The sequence below is a fragment of the Elgaria multicarinata genome, chromosome 6, assembly GCF_023053635.1.
Source record: "Elgaria multicarinata webbii isolate HBS135686 ecotype San Diego chromosome 6, rElgMul1.1.pri, whole genome shotgun sequence".
Lineage (NCBI taxonomy): Eukaryota > Metazoa > Chordata > Lepidosauria > Squamata > Anguidae > Elgaria > Elgaria multicarinata.
In genome coordinates, this window is record NC_086176.1 from 81,557,769 (window position 1) to 81,573,545 (window position 15,777).

General features: G+C 39.3%; 1 protein-coding gene across 1 annotated transcript in view; it reads left to right on the forward strand.

Annotated features, from left to right (window-relative positions):
* The window catches only part of ACOT12 (acyl-CoA thioesterase 12), a 40,635-nt gene that overhangs the window by 23,124 nt on the left and 1,734 nt on the right, over positions 1 to 15,777 (forward strand). The window contains exons 7-13 of the mRNA XM_063129662.1: positions 2,783 to 2,902; positions 5,815 to 5,965; positions 6,669 to 6,724; positions 7,692 to 7,755; positions 9,845 to 9,928; positions 12,376 to 12,509; positions 14,729 to 14,857. Coding sequence (XP_062985732.1) covers positions 2,783 to 2,902; positions 5,815 to 5,965; positions 6,669 to 6,724; positions 7,692 to 7,755; positions 9,845 to 9,928; positions 12,376 to 12,509; positions 14,729 to 14,857 — 738 coding nt within the window. The remainder of the gene's footprint in view (positions 1 to 2,782; positions 2,903 to 5,814; positions 5,966 to 6,668; positions 6,725 to 7,691; positions 7,756 to 9,844; positions 9,929 to 12,375; positions 12,510 to 14,728; positions 14,858 to 15,777) is intronic.

Here is a 15,777-nt window from a genome sequence, read left to right on the forward strand (position 1 = left end):
TGATCACGCATGCCTTAGTTGCATCCTATTTGGACTGCTGTAACACACTTTTGGAAACTTCAGCTGGTGCAGAATGCTGCAGCCAGTCTGTTGACTCGGGTGGATTACAGGGAGCACATGGCTCACTTATTACAACAACAACACTGGCTGCTGTTTCCAGGCACAATTCAAAGTGCTGGTTATGATTTACAAAGCCCTTATATGACTTGGGACCAGGCTACCTGAAAGGCCACCTTCTTCCGCACAAGCCTGCCCAGTTCTTTAGACTTTCTGGAGAGGCCCTTCTTTTGAGATTGTCTGGGTTTTAATTTATTCAGGGAAGGCCCTTCTCTCAGTTCCATTGCCACTTGGTGACGACGTGATAGAAGGCCTTCTTGGTGGCAGCTACCATGCTGTGGAACTTCCTGCAAAGGGAGGCTAGTTTTGCACGTGCTCTCTTCCTCTCTGCTGTCCTTCCACCAGCAGCTAAAAACACTTTTATTCAAGCAGACCTTTGGCATGTAAGTTAGTCTTTTGGGTTGGGTGAAGTTTTTATTCTGTTTTTATTGTGTTTTTAATTGTGCTTTTAATGTATTTGTTTTATTATTCCTTTAATCAAGTTTTTATTCATCTATGTTCATAAGCCACCTTGAATGTCATTTCCTTGGTAGGAAGATGAGATACAAATAGAATTACATTAAAATATGTACGCTTGTATAAATGAAGGATAGCCAGGGATAGTAGGATGCTGTAGCCCTTTCGCTCTGTGGGCAGAAGGGGAAGTCCGCTGCAAAGGTCCTCCTTTGACAATGAGTGGGAAGTTACACCACTCTGGCTGCCACACCATCACTGCTCTGATGTTGGTAAGGGCAAGAAGAGGATGTTCTGGAAGCGGATTGGTGGATCCACTAGATCCAAAGCCACATCGTTCCCTGGACATACTCTCAGAACAGCAGGAAAACAATGCCAGCACAGTTATTTTCCCTCCAATTGTAACCACTGGAGGGGAAAATTTTAAAAAGACAAACTAGGAGAAAAAAAGTAAAAGACAATATAAAAAAAACAGTACAAAGCTACATGCACACTTGGTTGCCTACTAAGAAGACGGCCTTTTGTGCTGTGGCACCACAGTTGTGGAATGAGCTTGCCAAAGAAGCTCACTGGCACCTACACTGTGCTCTTTCCTACACCTGGTGAAGACCTTTTTTATTTTCCCAGGCACTGTAGTCTTTTATTTTTGTTCTTTTCAATCTGTTTTTATGTTTCATATCTCTGCATTGCTGCTAGGTTTTCTTTTAGTTTTTACTTTTATACTGTAGTTTTAAAATTTTACATTTTATATTGTATTTTACAGTGTATTTTACGGTGGTTTTAATTGTTGTGAACTACCCAGAGAATTTCAGCTCTTGGACAGTATAGAAACATAATTACTGTATTAATGTATATGCCCTTCAGCCCTGGCAGGAGGCCAGCATGGCTTAGGAAGTGGTGGGTTCTCCCATCCCCTCTCCGATCAGGTTGTTCTGTAAAGTAAATAAACATTACTCCCATATTTCACTCATATTAATGGGTGGAAAGATTTTTTTGTTGGTAACAATATGGAAAAGAGTCACATTTTCTTAGGGTATATAAGAAAGTTAGCACATGGAGGTGGGTTGGGGTTTTTTTTGCCAAATGCACTGAAGACCTTCCCTCCTTTGCTAGTTTTTTTTTGGGGGGGTTGCGATACAGCTGTGGTGGTTTGCCACCCAGCACAGAACTGTCTCTCATTTGTCCCAACATCCCATCTCATGTCTCAACAGCTTCCAGACAGCACTTCCAGAAGAGGCTCAGGCCTCACCTACACCAAGCAGGATATTGCACTGTGAAAGCAGTATATAAAAGGCAGGAGCCACACCAAGCAGGATATAGCAGTATGAAAGTGGTATATGGTATGGGTCAGTGGGCCCCAACAGTTGTCAGTGAACTTCAATACCACTATAAAGCAGTAGTGTAGTTCCTACCTTTCAAACTGCAATATCCTGCTTAGTGTAGATGAGGCCTCAGTCTCAAGCCTTTATAAATATGCAGCAACCATAAAGAACACCCCATTACAATCCCTCATCACATGATTTAGGGTTGAATAGGAAAGCGAACTTGGAGAAGACTGTGTGTTCTTATTGATTGATTGATTGCATTTTATACCACCCAATAGACAAAGCTCTCTGTATGGAAGATATGAAACTTCAGTCCTCAAAAATCGTTAGGGCTCAATCGTATGAAGATAGCAGCCCAGCCACCGTGCAAATCCACTAGATGGGTGATTTCACCCTTTTAGCAGTGGCGCTTCAGAGTGGGAGGAAAGGAGGCTGGGGAGGCCATAGGAAATGTCATATGGCTGATGCCCAGTCTCCAACCGTCCCCAGGAAAGTCCCCTTTCCCGTCTGCACACTGTTTACTGAGCACAGAGAGGTAGCTGGCGTGGTTCTCTGTGCCGATGAGGAGTGGGAGGGATGGGGAGTGTGGATTCCTGCTACAAGGTTGGAGTCAGGGCTCCGACTTGATAGCCAGGAAAACAATCCAATGCCACCCTCCTCCCCGTCAGTCGCTGTCTAGGAGCCATAGGATTGCTCTCTTAACTTCCTAGTGAAGGCACTGTCCTCGCTCCCAAACTTTTATTAACATTCCAATTAGCTCTAAACTTGGGAATTCTGTTTTGTAGAGACACAGTTTGTTGAGTAGAAATACTGCAATAATTACACTGATAAGAACAACAAAACCCATGGTAATATATTTTGTTTTCCTTTTTCCTGTTTCAATCCAGTCGCCTGTGTAGTCTTCACCCGAATTTGAAATCAGTAGATATGTTTAAATTCCGGGGACCCTCAACTGTTGGGGACCGCTTGGTTTTCAATGCTATAGTTAACAATACTTTTCAGAAAAGGTAAAAAGCTAATTTCTATATATTGTCATGCTTCTCTTGTTCTGTGTTTTTCAAAACATTTTAGATTTTAGAGCTGTTTTTCTTGACAGATTGAATAATACATAAATCAATTTTTAAATGACTCTGTTCTGTGTTGCACTGGTAAGAATACATGTATTAACATTTTCATAATCAAATTAACATTACCCTTATATTTATTGTATAAAAGAAATGTAGTATGTAGTCATCTACATACATATGTTATTATTCATGCATTATTACCATTGACTAGTTATTATGTATTAGTCTTTGACCTCTGTTAGCCTAGTAGAGACGGAGCCCAACACATCAATAGACCTAATCATTAAATGGGCAGCTGCGTGGAAGGGGAGGTAATATACAGAGCATATTTGGTGTGAGACCCTAACTTACCTTTTATATAGGCCAAGTCCGCATCTAACGATAACGCACAATTTTTAAAAGTTGTGGCTCGTCATGTATGCTGCCTTGCAGTGGGAGCAGCTAAACAACCCAGGAATGCTCTGTCCTGGGTTTTTTTTAGCATTACATCTGAACCCTGGTTTATCTCTCCCCCAACAAGTCAGAAAAACAACCTCAGAACTAATCCATGGTTTGTCTGTCTCTTCTGCCAAGACGCTTGTTCATGCACTGGTTATTTCACGGTTGGACTACTGCAACCTTCTTCTCTCTGGCCTTCCTTCTTCTCACATCAGCCCGTTGGTTTCTGTTCACCACTCTGCCGCAAAGATCATCTTCTTAGCACGCCGCTCCGACCATGTTACTCCGCTTCTGAAATCTCTTCATTGGCTTCCAATTCACTTCAGAATCCAATATAAACTTCTCCTGTTAACCTTCAAAGCTTTTCACGGTCTAGCTCCTTCCTATCTCTCCTCTCTCATCTCACACTATTGCCCCGCTCGTGCTCTTCGCTCCTCTGATGCCATGTTTCTCGCCTGCCCAAGGGCCTCTACTTCCCTTGCTCGGCTTCGTCCATTTTCGTCTGCTGCCCCTTACGCCTGGAACTCTCTTCCAGAACATTTGAGAACTACAAGTTCAACCACAGCTTTTAAAGCTCAACTAAAAACTTTTCTTTTTCCTAAAGCTTTTAAAACTTGATGTTGTGCAGACTTCTACTGTTACTTTCTACTGTTAGTTTTTCCCTACCCTGTGCCTGCTTACCCTTCCCTGTACCTGTTGGCATTCTCTTCCCCTCCTTATTGTTTTACTATGATTTTATTAGATTGTAAGCCTATGCGGCAGGGTCTTGCTATTTACTGTTTTACTCTGTACAGCACCATGTACATTGATGGTGCTATATAAATAAATAAATAATAATAATAATAATAATAATAATAATAATAATGGTTCTTTTTCTGGCTTGTTGGAGGAGACAAGCCAGAGGTCTGTGTTTGGATGCAACTGTTAATGCCCACCCACAATTTAAAATATTGTGGGTTGTCATGACATGCAAAGGGCAACGTCATACTCTAAATATTGAGACATATCTCTAAGCACTTAGCCATCACTGATCAAGGTATAATGTTGCATTAACGGTATTTTGATTTTGTATTCTACAATCTCATTTCATCTTTGTAGTACCAACACCATTATTCTGCTTGGAACTGCATATGGCCATTTTAGAACCTTTAGCACACCCTTAGCATTCCAGAAGTGGTGGATGTGGGGGAGCTTAGGGATTTGAATACATTCTTCAAGATTGCGGATGTGTTTTGCACTTAAAAACAACAACTAACAAATTTGCATGTTTTGCTTACTTTGCAAAATGTGTTCTGCTTCTGCTAAATGCAAAGGAGGAAGGAGCCACTGTATGTAGATCAGTGAAGCCCTACTGCAATCTACACATAGCAAATCCTCTGGCTTCTAGGAGTTCACCAGGCCTTGCCTACCCATTTTCAAGCCTACGGTATCTAATGAAAAATGCAAGAATAGGTTTTTTTTCCCCATGGTCTCAAAAGGAAATAGAACTTTGCACCAAATTCTGTGTTGTATTTGCAGATGTGTATAATATTTTTCTAGGTATGATTGTGGATTGTGCTTTCCTGCAAAGCAGTCTCCTCCACTTGATGCAATTGTAAACTATTTATTTGGTTTGGAAAATCAGTAATTCACATAAGGACTTCTCTCTCCCCACACTTGCACCATTTTGTATTTTATTTTCTTAAACATAGCCTTTTTAAATAAATAAATAAATAAATAAATAAATAATCCACCCACATAAAATGTACTGCTAAATACTAATATTACAAGTTAATAACACACTGAGTGTTATTTACATATTAAATAGTAATAGTGTCAATATCATAAACCTAATGCAACCCTATATAGGTTTATTCTGAAGTAAATCCCACAGACTTCCAAGTAAGAGTGTATAGGGTTGCAGCCCTAAGAATTTATTTCCCTCTTTTTTCCAAAGAGGTTATAATGTCACGTATAACATGTCATAGAATCATAGATGGGGTATTGTAGTCCATCTACTCCAACCCTCTGCTTGGTGTAGGAAGTATAAAGCTAGAGCAGCCCCAAGCAGATGGCAACCCAGCCTCTGCTTGAGGATCTCCAGTGAGGGAGCACCCACTATCCTTGTACATAATTGGTTTCATTTTTGAACTGTTCTTCCTGTCAAGAAGTTTTTCCTAATAATTAACCAAAAACTACCTTACTGCAATTTAAGTCTATTAGATCTAGTCCCCCCCCCACCCTTCTAGGGCATCATATAAAAAATCTTCATCTTCTCTGTGGCAGCACTTCATGTATATAAAGAGTGCTATCAGTCTTCTCTTCTCCGAGCTACCTGTACCCAGTTCCTTCAAGGTTTCCTTATAATACTTGTTTTCCACTGCTGACTTCTAACTCACTCTGGGCGTTAAATTTACTTAATGCTCTTCTTTCAGCATTGAAGTTGGGGTTCGTGTTGAGGCCTACAACTGTGAAGAATGGGGCAAAGGCCAAGCACGGCATATTAACAGTGCCTTTCTCATTTTTAATGCTGTAAATGAAGATGGAGAGCTTCTTACCGTCCCCAAAATCAGATCCACTACAAGGGTGAGCTCTTCTTTCTTTCTTATAACTGCTCAATGAATAGACTAGTAGAGGAAGTGAAAACTTTAAACAACATTGTAAAGTGATTTCTTGATTGTCTTCCCTTTCGAGGCACTGATTCTGAAGTGCTTTGGATTGATATATTACCATGACCGAGGAAGACTTTTTTAAGCTCTGGGATATCATGAGAGAGCCATCACGTCAGTGCATGTGGCTTGACTATTGCCACTTGGTTCTTCCTGCCTGCGGGAACAATGTAGGTACAGAGCGTTGCATCTCCTATTTGGTTAGTGTTACATTTGAACTCATAACTCTGGGCAGAGATGTAACCCAAGAACAGGAAGAGCCAAGAGGGAGCAATTAAGCCACAGGCTGTCTCATGTGTTAATAAAGCTCGTTGCGTATGCAACAGGCTACTCTGTTGTTCCCTGGTGAAATGTTTTTTTTAATAGCTATGTGATCCTAGAACAGACAAGAGTTATGCTTTTCAGATTGCTTTGTAACTAATTTTATTTAAAGGGCCCACTCTTCCCAAGATAATTATTTTTATCAGTAATATTTACGTTATGTTCTTTTAAAAAAATCATTACATACAGTCTGTCAGTTACTCTGAAAATTGTAGTCATGTGTAATTTAAATAAAATTGTTCAAATTACAGTACATAAATTATAGGTAATTTTTTTTTCTTGTTTTGCTCATTGCGAAGGATGGTTTAAGGAGATATTGGGGAGCGATTGCATGCAAGAAAATTCGATTAGCCAGGTACAGCTAAACCTCAAAAAATAATACAAATATTGTTGTAGAGCTGATCACATTTGATTCATGAAACAGAAAATATTCAGCACGTGGTCATTTCCTTATGGATCGCACAGAAAATCATTTTGGTGTACAGCAGGATGGTATTCATCGATCTTAAACCTAACACTTTGGGGAACTGAGACTTCCATATGGATTGCAACTGGAGGGCGGGGAAGCTCTCAGGATTTTCTAGCAGCTCCTGTGTTTTCCAAATATGCATGGTGTCTTTTTTCCTTCAACTTTGATAAAGATCTGTAATGAGAAAAGTTTGATGTTCGAATCGGATTGCCACATCCTGGCTCTTCAATGCTCTGAGGCAGATGCGGAGAGTATTGGGCAAAAGGCGGGATCCAAATAAATATAATAACAACAACAACATGCTGCCCCTGTAACACCCTGGTGCAGTCCCTGCCACCCTCTAAAATTCATGGCAGGGGGATGTTCAATTGTTTTTTTAAAAAATGCATACAAAATGGCATTCATATCTGCTTATTGCAGACAAGCTAATTTCTCACCCTTTTGGCATTCTGTAGCAGTTCCAGATGCAATTTCAAAATTATATTTTATTTTGGAATGTGCAGGGGCAATGGCTTGCATGGAGGGGGGAAATGGCCCACGGATCTCCTGAAGTTGCCCACTCCTGCTCTGAAGGAGCAAACAAGACAACAGCAGCATCTCTTGCCTACTTCCATCACCAGAAACCTGGTCAATCTTTTCCCATGCCTGGGATGACCAGAAGGGCTAGTTTTGCTACACAAGAACTGCTGCTTCCATTATGATCAAGTTATAAGAAGAAAGCTCATATTTAGTTGAAACGTATTTGGAAGACATTGAATGCTGTATCAATTTGTTATTTATATAATAAGAATTTTTAAAAGTCTGGAGATTTTGTTAGTTTACTTTCGGCCTTCTTTCAACCTGTCAACTACAGGACACACGTTCTTCCAAAGACGGAAGAATATTGCACCCCTGACTTCTGGGACAGAAGCAACCAGGTAACATTTGTATCATTTGCAAGTACACATATGCCATGTGCATTTGGACATTTAGTGTGCAGCCTTCAATGTAAAAAATCTTTTTCAGTTCCGTCCAACCTCCAGATGGTGCCCTCCAGATGTTTTGGACTTTGGCTCCAGTCAGCTCTGGGAATTGTATTCCAAAACATCTGGAGGACACCAGCTTGGGGAAAGTTGATCTAGTTTAAAATATTGGGTTGGATCCAAAATCTGCCTTCCAAACATTGTTTTAACTCAATTTTTGGCTTTGTTCTAACAAGAATTTGCAAGGGAAATATCTTTGGACCCGTTTCTCATTTTTGTTACTACTTATAGCATCACATCAAAATACAGCATATTGTCTTAAATTTTAAAAAATATCATTATAAAAAGCATTGCTAAAGATTTCAAGTTCTTAACAGTTCGACGGTATTTCCGAAACATTTCTTGTTATCAATGGCTTCTAGTCTTAGTAGTCTAAAATGAATGCTTTCATGTAAGTAGTAAGGTTCCTATTCATCTCTGAATAAGCTGTTCAGCTGATAGCACACAGGCACAGGAGCTTGTAAATGGTAAAGAAGCTACCTCATTCCAAAACTGGGGCATACATACAGATTCTGTTTAACGAATTCCTCCTGGGTAATATTATCTAGGTGTTCCATAAACTAGGGCTCAGACTTACCTCCTAAAATTCCCATAAAATTAAAGCATATGAGGAAAGCTCTTAAGCATACACCTGTTAGGCGAGATAAGATTAGTTCAGAATCGTACCTTTGAGAAGACAACTCCTTACTCAAAATTTATTAATTAAACCTAAGTATATAAATTCTTCTATACATCTTTATATTAAGCTTTTTGATGTTTATACCTCATACATTTTTTTGCTCATTCATTGATAAGTGAAAACTTTAATTACAGTTTTGACCTTGAATAATACAGCCCTGCGCTTCTTAGCCTCAAATAACTCTTTGACCTGATAGGGTTGATAGAGCTTTAACTCAGCATTCACTTTGGATAGCATTCAGGTTACCTTGCTAATTAGTTTTCATAAGTTACCCAGAATTCATTGTGAACCTGCTTATGTCTTTGTGTCTATTCCCTTTAATACAACCATTACTTTTTAATTATTATTTTTCAATTTGCTGATTATTTCATATTAAGCATTTTCAGTTGCTCTTTGCTTTGAATTTCATAAAAAAACCTGATCCTGTTCAGATGATACGCTAAGCCACTGTGGTTAAGCATTTTGAGCTAAACATTATGGCTTAGCATGTCGTGTGAACCATTCCTAACCATGGTGGGTACTTAACCACGGTTTAAACATGCTTGCTAACCATTTGCTGTAAAAAGGTTAGCAGACTGACCATCCACAGGTGTGTTGTCTGAACAGGCCCACTGCTTTGAGAAAGGTAAATTAGCAGTTTCTCTGTAGCATTCCTAGCAATCTCAGTAAAGCTAAAATCAGGAATTCTCTTATTGTGAGCTTTTGGTCATCGCTTCCCCCCCCCCCCCACGCACACACCATTGAGCTTCTATTATAGCAGAACTGTGCTCACAAACCATTTCTGATATGGATCCCTGCTTTGGTATTGGTAATGGGTATGCAGAGATTTTGTTAAATTCATCACTGGAACACAGGTTAGTTTGCTTTTAATCAGCATTCTTTTCATGATCATGAGAGATATCATTCAGCTCCCACTGTTGAGCAAGTTAAATTCCTATTACTATAATCCTTTATTAGGCCAACTCAGTGGTCAAAAAGAATGTTCAAGCTTTCGAGATCTCCTTTTAATCAGTCAAGATGTTACAAAAAGCAGGTTGGTGGAGAGATGAAGGCGGGGGCGCGAAGAGAGATGAAGATCTTGAAAACTTGCACATTTTTGTGACCTTTGAGTTGGTCTAATAAAGGTATAACACTAATATGAATTTTGGAATATTTTAATGGCCAATACAACTACCTTTGCTTTTAGTATGTCTTTTTTTCTAGGGAGAAAAAAAACTCTTCATTTTGTAGTGGTGTTTTTTTTTAAAAAAAAAATCAGCAATTAAAGATGTCCTCCATTGGTTACTGTTTTACTTTACCTTTAAGGCATACATAATCAAAAGCAATTTAACCGCATTGGTTACCCTGGCAGCAAAGCCTGGATGGAAAAGAAACAACAGTTTAGACCATGTAAGTACTGAATTGTGCAAAAGTTGCATGTACATTTCCCCATCATTTTAAAAGAATTAATGTGAATGTGTGTTTCTCCCCAGCAACCCCATTTTCTGGATGACACGGGCAGGAGGGTGGCCTGATCCAATGTGGCTGCTCTTATATTCTCCCTTCTCCATATAAATACAAGGCAGTATCCAACACTGCTCACGTGTTAGTGGTGATTGCAATGAGAACCTATTGGTACAATGAGAACAAATTGGATTCAGCAGCAATCAGAAATGAGCTGAAATGCTAGTTTTCAGAGCGGGGCAGGTCAGTGGAGCTTGCAGAAAGGCTTTCATATCTGCTAATTTCCAGGGCTGCTGTCAGAAGCACTAGTTCCTGTTGTGTTTACAGTATGTCCTGCTAGTGCAACAGAAACAGTGGGAATCCAGCAGCTTTATTGGTCATTGCCCATAGTTTCCATCTCAGTGGTGGCTTTTTTTTAAAGTAAAACTAACCTGAAATTATATGTGCTTTTGGCTATGTCTGTAAGTGGTTTCTGACATTAGCTCAGGGTTGACACATACTGTACTTATTTATAGAACTGGAAAGAAAATGTTATTTTAGCTGCTCAAAATGAGAAATTGTTCCAACAGCTTATTAAAGAATTAGTTCAAAAAATGGCTATACTAAATGGCAACAATAAATAGCATCCATTCCCATTCACTTGAATAAAAAGTATACTACAGGTAGATAAGGTCCCAAACCTTGCATTGAGAATCTCTAGTGTGTTCAGTGCAGTAATACATAAAATTAAAGCACAGACAAACCACATCCAAATAGTTCACTGTAGCCATCAAAGGTGTGATTACTAAACACCAAAAATATGCCTCCCCTCTTTACATACAGTAGATGAAACAAATGTATTATGTAGTATAAATGAAACATTGGTTTACGAACTGACTGTTCATGGTATATATTTTTTTATGAAAGATGAGACTCAGACTTATTTTCCCCCAATAAATTAGTGCCCTGTATCCATAATAATTCAAATTCTTATTTTCAACTTTTCCATGCCAACTATTAAAGAAACCAAGGTCAACAGTATAACAGATAGAATAACAAGAAATTACAGCAATACTTCGAACATTATAAAAGTTCATAATGAAACTAAACACTAAAAAATCAGTAAGTATGTGCAACGGCACCAACTTCACACAGAAGGCCTTGCGTAGCACACCCTTCTCAAGCCAAGCACCACCTCTTGAAAAGCCTGAAGAAAGGGTAAAAACAACCCAACCTCTCCCCTATATGTGAGGGAACAAGGTACAGGGTTTTGGAAAATAGGTTCTATTACTGAGGTACTGAACTGCAGGTGTATTGTTAGATGTTTTTACACTGGGTAATACAGCAGGTAATAAATCCGAGCTGACGGTGGTTTGTGATAACAGAACACAAAGTAAAGTTTATTGAAATTTAACAAATCTTTAGTATTTCAATTTAGATCAAACCTGCATATTCTTATATTTAAAACAACAATCCCAAGTCCCTTAAAATTCTATCTCTTCTCACTCCTCACACCAAACACTTTCACGAAGCACAAGCCAGACTAAAACTCCCAAACTAAAACCAAACCTCAAACTAAAAATCCCAAACTAAACTCACAATCCCCTCAGCCAACCTATTTATACTCCTCCCTCCCCTTCTCTCACCGCATCACTAGCCACACCCACTCAGTCAAACATTCCGCACTCACTAGACATACTCAGACATACCTAAGGGACAGAAAAGTGGGTATCGCCACAGTATGTTTTTTAAAACATCAGCAGAAAAAGCCCACTGCAAGCTGCACATCTCAAATGCTTGTCAAAAGGCTAGCATTGATAGAGCCAGGCAGGTTCCCTTTGGCTGGATGTTCCATGGTTTGACTTCTCTACTAGATGGAAGACCCTGTTTGAAGACCCAGCCACCGTAGTTCAGATGGCTGGGGAACACAGAGCTGGCCCTCAGGAGACAACCCTAAAAGATCAAGCAGATTCATATGGGTGGAGGTGATCCTTAAGATACTTCGCATTATCATATCTACACCCACTGATAGCAATTTTCCTACTGCTATTTCACCTAGTGTAAAATTACTACATAGAACAATGCTATCTCTGTTAGTTCTACTCCCCTCATATCATTCCTCTCCTATTTTTTTTCTGATCCTTAATATCTTTCACCAACTAGATCTACTCTATCACCAAAACTGAAAGATTAAGGGTGAAATCATATGCAAACCTAGACAGAAAAAAGTCCTACAACTCCCAGCATGCCCTAGCCAGCCAGCTTATATTCAATTAAAATCTACAGTATTGGCCCTACAAATAATGGTCTATTGTAATATTGTGTACTACTTTCCTGAAAATTCATTTTTAAAAGCTAAAATACTTGCTTTATTAATTCCGCATCTCTTTAAAAAACAAAAACATTTTTTCCAGATAAAAATGTTCACTTTAGAAGAGACAGATGTCTTGTCAATCAAGGTTGAAATGCAAGTACAGATACCTTCAGAACTAGCGTTCTTCCTATTATCTGACTTCTCACGCCATGTGCACTGGGCTAAATACTATTCGTAAGTATAATTTTATATTTTCCAGTTGGTTCCAGCTTTCATGATCAGGTTTAAAAAGATGCCAGCCTTCATAAACCTAAATGACTGAAGTGCCATGTCAAATGGTTTCCATAATATTCAGCAAATAATGCAATGACAGTGGCAATAAAGGAGATTGAATGTAGAGTGTAAAAGAGTTATTTTGAGTTCATATAAAATGTACATTGAACTGCAGGTGGGGGGAATCTTTCAATGAAAGAAATGTATCAACAAACAGAGCAAGAAGAGAAATGAATACCTGTGAGGTGTTAGCTCTTATAAAGAAAACACTACAGAGGTTTGACTAACAATATGTATAAAAATCACCAGTTGGATCCAGATTTACACCGGATCAAGTACACTGATGGAAATGAATTTGACTGTCCTCTCCTTCCCAAGGCAACCCCTCTAGCCCCCTGCAAATGCTACACAGATCCTGCTGAATGAGGTCATCTGTGGTATGGAGGTGGAGATCTGCAAAAATTGGGCAGAGGAAACAAAGCCTTCCTCTTGCCAAAGGCAGATCGTAGATCCAACCCTATAGAATTGTTTTCCTATCTCCTGGAATAAGTGATAATCTAAGCCAAAAATATGCAAACTTTGAGAGAAAGAATGTTCCAAAACCATCTGTCACATTCCTTCATTCAAAGATGTGTGCTGCATAATGTAAGCACCTTCATGTTTTCATGAGTTTTGGGAGACTTATTCCCTAATAAATGTGTTTAGGATTATAACGAGGGTGACCATATGAAAAGGAGGACAAGGCGCCTGTACCTTTAACAGTCGTATAGAAAAGGGAATTTCAGCAAGTGTCATTTGTCACCATGCAGCACCTGATAAAATTCCCTCTTCATTACTACAGTGAAAGCTGCAGGAGCCCTGCCCTCTTTTGTATCTGGACGTGCTAGACAGGACTCCTGCAGCTTTCACTCTTGTGATGAAGAGGGAACTTTACCAGGTGCTGCATGCATACAAATGGCACTTGTTGAAATTCCCTTTTCAATACAACTGTTAAAGATACAGGAGCCCTGTCCTCCTTTCCATATGGTCACCCTAATTATAACCCTAAAGTGCAACCCTATTTGTTTTATCTACTCAGAAGTAAACCCCATTCAGTTCAAGTAAGAAGTTTTGGGATTGCAGTCTGAAGAAGCTAGTTTTATTTTGGCCTATAGTGTCTGAAAGCAAGTATCCTTAGGTCAGAAAAAGTGACTTTGCAAATATCTAAAACTACATTAATTAAGCAAGAAAATACTTGCTTAATATGCTGCTTTCTTTTGGACTCAGAGGTAAAAGTGTTGCATTGGTCCAAATACATGTTGCCCCTTTGATTTCAAAAAGATTAAATTTATGCCTGTCTTAGTGTAATACGTTGTAAGGTAAATTACAGAGCAATGCTACCTGCTGCAGATCTGAAGGGAATCAAACCACCACATCCAATGCCCCGCTGGGCTCATGCCAGCTGGGTGGAAATGAGTGAAGATGGTGTTTTCCTTCCTCCTGTGGTGTTCCGGGGTCTGTTTGTGCCATTTTCCTCCCATTACAACCAGTGGGAGGGAAACTATTTATGCCACCAGCTCCAAGGCTGCTGTAAATGCCCCCCCCTTCATGTGGTGGAGACTGGGAGGGCTTTGGATTCTGGAGCCTTCACCCTCTAAACTTCACCCTCTAATCTGTCCCCTTTTGGCCTCTGCTGACATCAGAGCTCTGACTTTAGGGGGTTAAGGACTGTGGATGTTTCTGTAAGGACTGGGTGGGGGAATGAGACATCAGACCTTCCCCTCTGACCTCCCTGTCCACTGTTGTTATAGGAACAATAAGAGCTACATGACTTCACTTAGTTAATATATAGCATATTATTTATGCCTAGCAAGAAAGCATTTCCTCAAGAAAGGAAAAAGAAAGAGACATTGAGGCTGAGCTAGTTAGGTACTGTTTAATAGAAGCAGGTTTAATTAAGCTGGATTTGTAATAAGAAATCACTCTTTACCTTTTGCTCTTTTCCCCAGTTCTGTCAATTTAATTGAATTTTGAAAAAAAATGAAATTATGTGCATCAAAAGCCCAACCAAGAAGCATTGTGGCCTAGCTTCAACAATTATTATTCTGAAAAGGAACTGTACGTTTCCAAACACAATTTAGAGAACTTGTACTTTAACTGGTGTACTAAACTCCATTTCTGTTTGCCATATATCCTTGCAGAACCTGTAGGGTCATACAGAGTTTGACAGAAGAGGACAAAATATACCACATTACATCCCCATCAGTTAATGGGAAAAAACCCAATGATTTTTTAATTCTTGTGTCTCAAAGAATACCCTGTAAGACTGGGTAAGTATAGAAAATACAGCCCTTTAATGGCAATTAAATTTAGTCATAACTTTTTACTATAAAGCAACAATAATTATCTTCAATGAGAATTTAGATGAAATAATTGTTTCTTGTAAATGTGATGCTAGTTAATTACTCAGGGATTATATTGGAAAGATATGTAGGATTGGATCCCAAGTTGTCTGACTGGAAGGTCACTTGTGCAATAGATCTTCCCTGCTCCCTTTTCCCTCTGCTGACTCTCAAAAGGATAGTAGGTTAGTGGTTTTTCTGAATGATTCTTATCTTTATGGGAAACAGAGATTCTACTGGGAAGAATGATTATCCCAGGGAAACCCCACAGCTAACCAGTCTTAATGGCAATTGCTGAATTGAATACTGGGTCCCTTCTACGAACCATTTTCATGGATGTAGTTTACAGAGGGAGTGATTGCTTCTGTCTGCAAGGATGCTCAGTCCTGAGAGATCCAAGAGCAAATGTGTTTGTGGCAGCAGCAGTAGCACTTGGTGCTTCTGGCAACCAGCTCCCCAGGGAAGGCGTGTAGGAATGGAAAGAAGAAAAAGAAACAAGAGCAAAAGGAAGGATGGAGACAATCTCTACAAATTGTTACACGTCCTCACTTTTTCAATGTTATTTACTATAGCATGTACTTCCTGAGCAACAAAATGTAATGGCTATCTCTCATTAAATACAGAGTTAAGGCAGGAGGTTTCAGTTTGAACCAAAAAAATACAAAACTGTGCAACTTACTGATTTATGAGCAATATAGTAGCCTTAAACTTAAGCCAGCTTCAAAAGTGGGGAAATGACATTTTGGAACCAGAGGTTTTTCTTCTAGTATGTTGATAAGATTATACTTATGGGGAAGGGGCATAGCTCAGTGGTAGTGCACATGCTTTAGATGCAAAAGGTCCCAGGT